This window comes from Octopus bimaculoides, chromosome 3 (assembly GCF_001194135.2).
Source record: "Octopus bimaculoides isolate UCB-OBI-ISO-001 chromosome 3, ASM119413v2, whole genome shotgun sequence".
NCBI classification, from domain to species: Eukaryota; Metazoa; Mollusca; class Cephalopoda; order Octopoda; family Octopodidae; genus Octopus; species Octopus bimaculoides.
The window spans coordinates 72,919,135-72,929,538 of record NC_068983.1 but is presented as its reverse complement, the minus strand read 5'-3'; the positions used below and the strand labels follow the sequence as shown (position 1 = coordinate 72,929,538).

The window sequence follows — 10,404 nt, the reverse complement described above, 5'->3', positions numbered from 1 at the left end:
AGTAACTGTCATTAAATGAAGAAAAAGAGACTGCCCCTTGCCCATGATATGGACATGGACAATGAAATGGAGACAGCAGTTTGGAATTTATTACCCTTTCTACATTATCCCAATGTATACAAAATTTAGCAGAAGCATTGAAAAGAATGGCATGGCAGCTACATGCTCTGTATCTCTCGCAATTTAGTCAACCAACAGAAGGATTAATTAAATGTGCATACTGCAAAGTGCATAACTTCTGTTGTGCCATGCTGTTTGAAACATGTGTAAGCTAAATAAATTGATGATAATGCATCTGGATTCTTTGCTTTTTTTCTAATATACTGTGATTAATACACCCAATTTAATTGGTGTTCAACCATGGATTTACAAATTGTACCTGTCACAAGAAAAGAATAATGATACATGGATTGTTATAACTGAACAAGTTCTATTTCCAGAGAATGCTTAAAGAGGTATTCACCATGGCTTATTTAATCCCTATTTTCTTTCATCATGTGTGTGTGTGTAAACATACATATTCCTTGTTTTTCTCCTTATTTCTTTGTGTTCCTTTCAGTTGAAGAGCGTAGCTCGAAACGTCAAAGACATTCTCTATTCCCGAGTGTTAAACTAATACATCCATTTGTTGTTTACACCACCTGTCTTTGTCTGTTGTTTTTTTCGTAAATTCTCCCATATAAGAGTTTTCTTGAATATAAGTAATGAGAGTTTGATAGTAGGTTGAGAGGGAAGTGTGCAGAGGTATAGTTTTAGGCGGTTGTGGAGAGTGAGTTGGAAAGATTTGTAGTCAGGCATGATGGGACATATATGGTATGCATGTGTGTGTCTTTTCTTTGCTTCAACATTTATTCACTCAATTGATATTGTTTGTTTGCAATCTTCTATTAAAACATGTTTAGCCATTGAGTTGTTCATTGTTTGAAGAACAAGGGATAATACTTTTGTTGGAAACAGGTGGGGATTGGTGACAAGAAGAGCATCCATCTATAGAAAATCTGTTTCAACAAGTTTTATTTGACTTATGCAAACATAGAAAAGTGGATGTTTAAACAATGTTGATGTCATATCTCATGGTATAAGCAGTAATACATGGCATTTAATAGGAACAAAAACAGCTTGTTTTTATGTTATTTATTTATTACAGCTTTTTCTTTTTTTGTGCTTTCATTATTAACAAAAAAAAAATCCATAACAATACATAATACATCAATTTGTTCAAATATACATACACATTCTCATATATATATAATAACAATGTATTTGAGAAGGGGAAATTATATAGATGTTAATGTATTTTAAGCAAACTGTGCAGTTAGTTGTAAGGTTGTGCAGTTGTAGCTAACAAATAATAACACAGCAAGTTCTTTACCGAATAGTACAAACTGGCTGCCTCCCCCAAAGTCATTACAAGATGAAGACATACAGGAAAAGAGAGATTTTCACTGGAAATGCTAACATGATGTGGCTTTCCCTTTGATGGAAGTCAGAGCCCCAGTAACTGTTAAGTCTGTAATAGGTTTACTCTCATTAATTGGGCTCTGAGGTAAGACAGCAGATGATGCTAATGATGATATTGATACACTATCCTCCTGAGCTGGAGATGTGATACCACTAATGAACAGTGTAGAATTGGGGTCGAATTTCAGTGGAATATAGCCATCAATGTTAGCACTGACAATAACAGGAACACCATCTGAAAAAAAGAAAAGAAAACTGGTGATATAATGTGTGTTAATGAGAGTGAGCTTTAACAATACATTTACACCAATTAGATCACTTTTGCTATGCAGATTATGGGTTGGGTAGTGCAGACAAATCTACACATTTGCCAGAATCTTTAGGGCTCTTTCTTTTCCCTTCCCTACAACAACCTGTCTCTCATAGAATACTACTTGTAACAAATTTCTAGCTCAATGTGGTAGTGATTAACCCATCTAAGGGAAATAGTAGATAAGTGTTTTAGTACTGAACCAACATAACCTTGATACACACTTGAGCCACATGCTTATAGTACAGGGATCATGATGTTAATGATAAAATAAATGCAAGTTAAAAACCCAGGAGATCTTTGTTATACTTGTAAAAATACGATTACAATGAACTGAGTTAAATAGGAAAAAAGTTAATCAATATCCACATTACAATTACAATAGATTAAATTAATGTTATTACTTTATTGTATTCTCAAAATATGATGAGGAAAGATTTCTCACCAATGTAAAGCTCAATGGTATTCAAACCAAAAGACTGTTTCACAGATTCCATATGTAACCGGCCATGATCCAAAAGAAAGGTCTTTTTAATTGATATCCCTGATGGGATAACATGGATTACATTGATGATTTCTGAAAAATATAAAGTAGTTACTGAATTGATATTGTTTGTTTTTGTTTTCCTTCCTACCATTAAGTAGTATTACAGTAAGTTTGTATTAACACATTTCATGCAGTGAAAGAGAGAGAAACCATCTAACAACACCTTTTCTCCAAAGATTTCCTGAAGAAGGGGTCTTAACCCTGAAATACTTGGTAAAACCATTGACATTATTTTTATAACTGGCATTGTTTTGGCTTTAAAAAGAATAATCAAAAATATTTATATACATATATATATATATATATATATATATATATTTCTGTCTTTTTGTTTATGTTCATGTAACTTAGTGGTTCAGCAAAAAAGACTGATAAAATAAGTACCAGGCTTACAAAAAAAAAAAAAAGAGTATTGGGATTCATTTGATTGACTAAAACCCTTCAAGGCCCCAGGATAGCTGCAGTTCAATGACTGAAATAAGTTACAGATAAACAATAAGACACATTTATTCATTATATTAAATGATTTATTCATTAAATATTACTATAAATAATGCTGTGTCTTTTAATCTTTTCAGGGTTGATAAAATGAATTAAGTACTGGAGTACTTTTCCCTCCCCTCCAAATTTGTAGCATTGTACCTATGTTAGAATCTCATATTATAAAGAAAGTAGGCACTTTACTATTTGTTGCCAATAATTTTGAAATTGTTAGACAATCCAACTAAACAGTAATCTACATATATAATTTTCAATGGACAGTATATCATCATCATCAATGATGATGTGCTGACCATAGAAAATTAAGTCTATTCCAGGAGATTCTGATAACTAGCTTGAGCTTTTTGATTGTCGTTAGAAAACACAAAGTTGATTAAAGATGTTCAGCTCTTTAAATCCATTTCTAAGTTTGAAAGTGTGACAGGGATCTTAGCATATACAGTTGCTACTGTGTAAACTTTAAAAATTAATTGTTATTTTAATTCTGAGGAGAATCACCAAGACGTGATGTTTTGGGGTAGGGAAGGGAAATAGGTCCTTGTACTGTACTAATGAAATTATGAATAGGTGCAGTAGTGGCTGTGTGGTAAGTAGCTTGCTTACCAACCACATGGTTCCGGGTTTAGTCCCACTGCATGGCATCTTGGGCAAGTGTCTTCTACTATAGCCTCGGGCCGACCAAAGCCTTGTGAGTGGATTTGGTAGACGGAAACTGAAAGAAGCCCATCGTATATATGTATATATATGTGTATATGTGTCTGTGTTTGTCCCCCTAGCATTGCTTGACAACCGATGCTGGTGTGTTTATGTCCCCCGTCACTTAGCGCAGTTCGGCAAAAGAGACCGATAGAATAAGTACTAGGCTTACAAAGAATAAGTCCCGGGGTCGATTTGCTCGACTAAAGGCGGTGCTCCAGCATGGCCGCAGTCAAATGACTGAAACAAGTAAAAGAAAAAAAAAAGAGTTCTTCTGCAAATAGATTAGTCTCCTGGCAATTCACTTAACTGTCACATTCCAAGATTAAAAAAATCAACTGGATGGTTGTGGGTAGATTGTATAACAAGGCTGTATCAGAAATCCCAATGCATACCATTGCTTTGATATATTCGTTCATATTTCATTGGAGCTCACTCAACGCAACCTTGCAGCTTGCCAGTTCTGTCAAGCCATCCTACCTATACCAGCTTGGTAAATGGATGTTAAATGATGGTGATGATGATGAATTCTGTAAACTAACACAAATGATAATAATAATCTTCTTGGGAAAAGAAATGTGATGTTGGAGTCTTTTCACTAGATTAGTTAATACCATTGTGAGAGGCATGAATGCTACAATTCAGCCACAAATTCAATTTACTGAATGGCAAATATAATTGTTAAGTTAGTAATATTGGGAGAAACATAGAAGAAATAAAATTAGAAAAGTTACCTGGTGCCTTGAGTGGTTGGTATTTTGTAGGAAAGATACAACTGCTTTTATCAATTTCTCTGAAATAGTTTCAGATAAATACATTAAGAACAAAGAAAAATAAATTTGAGTGAAGCTGTGTAATGAAGCTGAAACGTATAAACATTTGTCTTCCTTTCAGGAAAGAAGGCTGGAAAATTTGTGATTGTTAAATGAAATTAATATTTAAATTATTTACATAGCAGCTTGTTTTTCACCAAAGTATCTGAGAATTTGCATCTAAAGAAGATCTGACGAATTACAGTAACTAAAATAACACAGACAATGAGAAAATGTACAGGATGATTTAGAAGTCTTTCTAGCATTTACATGAGCTATAAAACTTTTATTTTTATGGTTTTGTCATATTTTTAATACACTTTTTGTTATTTTGTTGTGTATTTATATATATTTGTGTGTGTGTGTATGTATATATATATATATATAACAAGCTGCGTTTGAAGATAGGAGAAGAGTTCATGATCTTTGCAGGCTTTTCTTGACCAGTGACACTGAAGCAGTTACTGTTCCTTTTGAATGTTTAGAACATATTGAATCTTGTAAATTATATATATATATATATATGTATATGTATGTAAGTTTAACATCAGTGGAGGCGCAATGGCCCAGTGGTTAGGGCAGCGGACTCGGGGTCATAGGATCGCGGTTTCGATTCCCAGACCGGGTGTTGTGAGTGTTTATTGAGCGAAAACACCTAAATCTCCACGAGGCTCTGGCAGGGGATGGTGGGGAACCCTGGTGTACTCTTCCACCACAACTTTCTCTCACTCTTACTTTCTGTTGTGCCTGTAATTCAAAGGGTCAGCTGTGTCACGCTGAATATCCCCGAGAACTACATTAAGGGTACATGTGTCTGTGGAGTGCTCAGCCACTTGCACGTTAATTTCACGAGCAGGCCGTGCAGTTGATCAGATTAACTGGAACCCTCGACGTCGTAAGCGACGGAGTGCCAACAACAACAAAGTTTAACATCTACTTTTCCATGCTTGTATGGATCAGATGGAAATCATAGAAGCAGATTTTCTTTGGCCAAATGCTCTTCCTGCCACCAATCCATACTTGTTTCCAAGCAAGATGTTATTTTTCCCTCAGCCAAACATTTTTACAGAAGACTGAAAAATCAATGATAGCAATACTCTCTTACAACTATCACATGATGTAAAGACAGAGACACAAACACACATCACATTACATTATGTTGTGCTGTGCTACATTACATAATATACATACATACTATGAACTTCTTTCTACCAAATTTATTTACAAAGCTTTGATCAGTCAGGGGCTATAGTAGAAGGCACTTGCTTAAGATACCATGCAGTTGGATTGAATCAAATTCATGTGGTTAGAAAGTGACACATTTATGTATTTAAAAAAAAAATATTTTAGAGAAATACCATCATCAAAATGTGAGAGAGTATTCATTGTCCCAAAACTAGCACAATAAAACAGTAATACAGTTTAATTGGTTGGGGTTAATGAATGCAGTATGGAGGTGGGTAAAGGGTATAGTGAGAAGGTGTAAAGTATGAGGGTGGAACAGAGAGCAGAATACATACAAAAGAAGTTCAAATGACCTCAATTGACTTAGTTTGTTAACTTGTTTATATTAATGCTAAGAGGGACTTTTGAGTCATTTTGTAAGACATTAGTATCTACACTATATTAAAACGTTGAGGTTACTTGATGGCTTTTTACATACATATAGGTAATTATGGCCTTTTGTTTGATGCGATAACAGAGCTTCCTAGCCAACAAAGAAGATACATGGTCATTCAACTTGCTAGAAACAGCGGCTAAATTTCCCTATCATTTTAATCACACAGATACATGCAAAGGCACATTAATGTGACTCCAGATACACGATTCTTGAAAAGAAATACAGGATATCAAAGTTGGATAGCCTTTAAAAACAGACATGTTCACTTAGGACCTAGGTGGAGTTATACAAGTTAACAAATATTTAATATAAGTGTATTTACAGTAACATATAGTTACTCAGAATGGAAGTAGGGTTCCTTGGTAATATATATATATATATATATATATATATATATATAACAGTATCATTATGCATTACAAAACACACTGAATTTGGAAGTTTATATTCATTGAAACACTCTGTTACACACATACTCAACTATACCTATCAATTACAAAAATACAGTTCTGTTTTCTGTTATATATTATGTATTTAAAATTTTTTTTTAAGTGATGGGCTTACTGATAAATACTGCAGCTAACACTCTCTTTCATGAATACTGCTTACTTAAAGTATACATTAATTTCAGATGCTAGCATGAAAAGTGATGTTAAATAATGATGTATGTTCATTCAGAGAGAAATTAGAACCAAAATTTTAAAATATGTAGTGATAAGTTTGACGCACAAAACTGGCTTAACCCTTTAGCATTTAACTATTGAAACTGACTATACCCAGCTGCAAGCATTCTGTTTCAGATCCTATCTCACATACCTACCCTAAAATGGTATTCTAAAAATAAACAATGTAATTAAGCATTACATTTAACTGAGTAATCTTAATACTAAAGGGCTAAACCAGACATATCAGATCGAAATATTCTACCTGTTTTATGTTCAAACTGGCTAGATTTGGCCTCTCACACGAACCCTACAATGCCATGTTAAAAATAAACAATCACATTATGAAAATCTCAAAACTACGAGATAATGTATGATTAATTCAAAGTAATGTAAATAAATAAACATTACATTTGACAATCATTTAAATGTTAAAGAGAAACAAGTATAAATTTAACTAAATAAATTTATCACAAGAGTAAGATTATATAAATTAAATAGAAAATAAATATTTAACCTCTTTAGTTCCTCGATTTTCTTCTCCAGTTCAGCAATTTGGTTATTCTGTAAAATATTGAAGAAAAAAATCAGTTATTTTAAAAACATTTTCATGTAAAACAGTTGAGGAAATAGCTTGTTACAAGTTTAATTCACTCCATTTGATTGTAAAAAATAAGGAAAATTGAAGTTAAGATGAATGGAAATAGGTCTGAATATCAGAAACTCTTTTTTTTTTTATGCTGGTGCCATGTATAAAGCACCCAGTACACTCTGTAAAGTGGTTGGTGTTAGGAAGGATAACCGACTAGAAACCATGTCAAAACAGACAATTGGAGCCTGGTGTAGCTCTCCATCTTGCCATCTCCTGTTAAACCATCCAACCCATGCTAGCATAGAAAATGGATGTTAAATGAAGATGATAATAATGATAGACTATCCTATATTTAATAGTAAATATGTAAATGATTATTTGAAAAAAAAATCCTGTTTTGAACCACTACTAATATATTATCATGATGTGTTGAGCTTATCCCAGTTTCCATAAAATCAAATAGTTGAAAGATTTTAACCACTCTTTCTCTCCTTTCTTCCTCAGCATATGAAATGGTTATTGATCTTAGCCCAAAGTAAGCTACTGTCATGTAAATCTATGGTACCTTGATTATCCTAGGTGGTAAACTTAATCAGAAACCTTGCTTGAATCCCTGTACTCAAGGACCAGGTGGTTTAACAGCTAATGTTAAACTATCTGGTTCTTGGGCACAAGGATTCAAATCAGGTCCCCATTGTGAGGGTAACATCTACATTCCTCCACCAATCTCAAAAGCCTTTAAAATTGTCATAGGTGCTAACCTAACAATCCTATTTTCTTTCTAGGAATAGTCGATCTTGGATTACATTATCTACTATTTATTTTTTAAAGATAGCAGGATGTGGAAATGTGACTGTTACTTCAACCAGATTAAGTGATCATGCAGAGTTTCTTTCATCAGCCTAAGCTATTCTAGTTTTACTCATGGGCTGATCTGAACTCAGTGCAGCAATCTATCAAAACAGTTGTCAGTTATTACATGTCTTGGTTGCAGTTAGAGCTGTTTGTATTTACAGTTAACAGTTGTGAAGGTATATGGCCTAATGGTTAGGATGTTCAATTCATAATTGTAAGATCATGGGTTCACTTCCTGGACTTGTGTCTATGAGTAAAACATTTCATTTCATGTGGCTTGTTTCACTCAGCTGCAAATGAGCACAAGCTGGTTGCTGATATAGTAGTATTTGAACTTATAACATAAATCCAGAAGAAATACTGCCAAACATTTTGCCCAGCATGCTTAAAGATTCTGTCAGTTCATTGACTGAATAATAATAACAATAACAATCCGTTCTAATTTTGGCACAAGGCCAGCAATTTTAGAGAGTAAGTTGATTATATCAACCTTTGCATGTGAATAGTACTTTATTTTATTGATCCTGAAAGGATGAAAACCAAATTAACCTCAACAGAGTTTGAAGTCAGAATTAAAGAACTGGCACAAATAACAAAGTTTTTTTTACGACATTCTAATGACAAGTGCACTACCTTAATAACAATGATAATAGTGGTTTCAAATTTTGGTACAATGCCAGCAATTTTGGGAGAGGGAGTGAGTTGATTATATTAATCCCAGTGCTCAGTTGGTACTTATTCTATCAACCGCGAAAGGATGAAAAGCTTATTGTATTCAGTGCTCAGGTGCGCCACATTATTGAGAATTTACTGATTTCTTCATGCAAAAAAACAAATCATCGTCGTCATCATTTAATGTCTGCTTTTCAAGGCAAGACCAGGGGTAGCACCAGGTTCCATAATCTCTTTTGGCTTGGTTTCTATAGCTGGATACCCTTCCAAATGTCAACTATTTTATAGAAAGTATTGGGTGCTTTTTACATGGCATCATCACCAGTGCTGACTATAATGTTTTTATATTTAAGACCCTGGATTCCATGGGGTTTTGTTGTGCTATTTTAGCAAAACCTGTTATTCCTTTCTCTTCAGTCACTTTAACAACAAATGGTTGATAGGTAGAACAAGAATGAACTGACAGAACTGGACATTAATGTCATCAGCTGATGTGAACTGGAGAAATGCCTGTAGTGTTAATATATATGATACAAATTAATGTTGGTGGAGGGTATTCTTTAAACATCAAGTAAGACACGGGAAGAACTGATGAGATCATAAAGATGCTAGGCCCCACAGAAGATATGGAAAAAAATTTAAACAAGTGATACTACACTATATGCAGACCCATCCCAAACCATACTAGTATGGGAAAATTGCTGTTAAAACATTGAAAATGGTAAAAAAAAAGTAAAAGAAAAGATGATTGAATTACTTTATAGCATGAAATTATTTTATCAAATACATAGGTCCAGTAACAAAACAAACTCTCCCTCATAAAATGGTTATGAGAATACAAAATGATAGGTAAGAAAGTATCCATTTTGCTATTCTTATATGGCAATAACTGGAATTTATTTAAGGTGGTTGGCAACTTAAAACAGATTGTGGACCAAGTGATGTAACATGTTACAGCTATTTTCAGTCTGTCTTTAGATCAGATGGGTAAGACAAAATGATTTTAAGGAGTATTGTTCTGTAAGAAAGAAACACTGCCATATCATACATGAATGGTAAAAGCAAGGGTGATGAGTGACAGAAACAGTATTTAGTTGCATAACTTTAGCTTCTAGGTTCCAATTCTGCTGAATCTGATTTTATCTTTCATCATTTACATGTCAATAAAATAAGTACCAGTCAAATATTGGAATCATTTTAAATGACTGAAACTGCCTCTAAATTTTATGGATTTATGACAGTGTTAAAAATAATTACATAACACACAGAAATTATAGGTCTCAAATTTTGGCACAAGGCCAGTAATTTTGTGGGAGGGGCTAAGTTGATTATATCAATCCCAATGTTCAACTGGTATTCCTTTTATCAAGCTCCAAAAGGATGAAAGGCGAAGTTGACCCCAGTGGAATTCAAATTCAGAACATAAAGCACCCTAGCAGTTGAGGGAACCTGTGGAAGAGGTAGGCCCAGGAAGACCTGGGATGAGGTGGTGAGGCATGACCTTCGAACATTGGGCCTCACCAAGGCGATGACTTTTGACCAAGACCTTTGGAAATATGCTGTGCGTGAGAAGACCCGGCAAGCCAAGTGAGACCTAAATCCAAAGCCTCTGCCAGGGGTGTAGCCAGCCCACTTATGCATATCTTCCTTCATTGGACACTAAACTCCGCTTGCG

The 10,404-nt window shown here is 34.2% G+C and overlaps 1 protein-coding gene across 1 annotated transcript in view; it reads right to left on the bottom strand.

The window, feature by feature from the left end:
• Positions 1-997: 997 nt before the first annotated feature.
• LOC106870263 (WD repeat and coiled-coil-containing protein) overlaps positions 998-10,404 on the bottom strand; it is an 88,405-nt gene continuing 78,998 nt past the window's right edge. Inside the window, exons 13-16 of the mRNA XM_014916280.2 lie at positions 7,128-7,174; positions 4,250-4,308; positions 2,217-2,348; positions 998-1,696 (exon numbers count right to left, since the gene is read on the bottom strand). Coding sequence (XP_014771766.1) covers positions 1,455-1,696; positions 2,217-2,348; positions 4,250-4,308; positions 7,128-7,174 — 480 coding nt within the window. The 3' untranslated portion in view covers positions 998-1,454. The remainder of the gene's footprint in view (positions 1,697-2,216; positions 2,349-4,249; positions 4,309-7,127; positions 7,175-10,404) is intronic.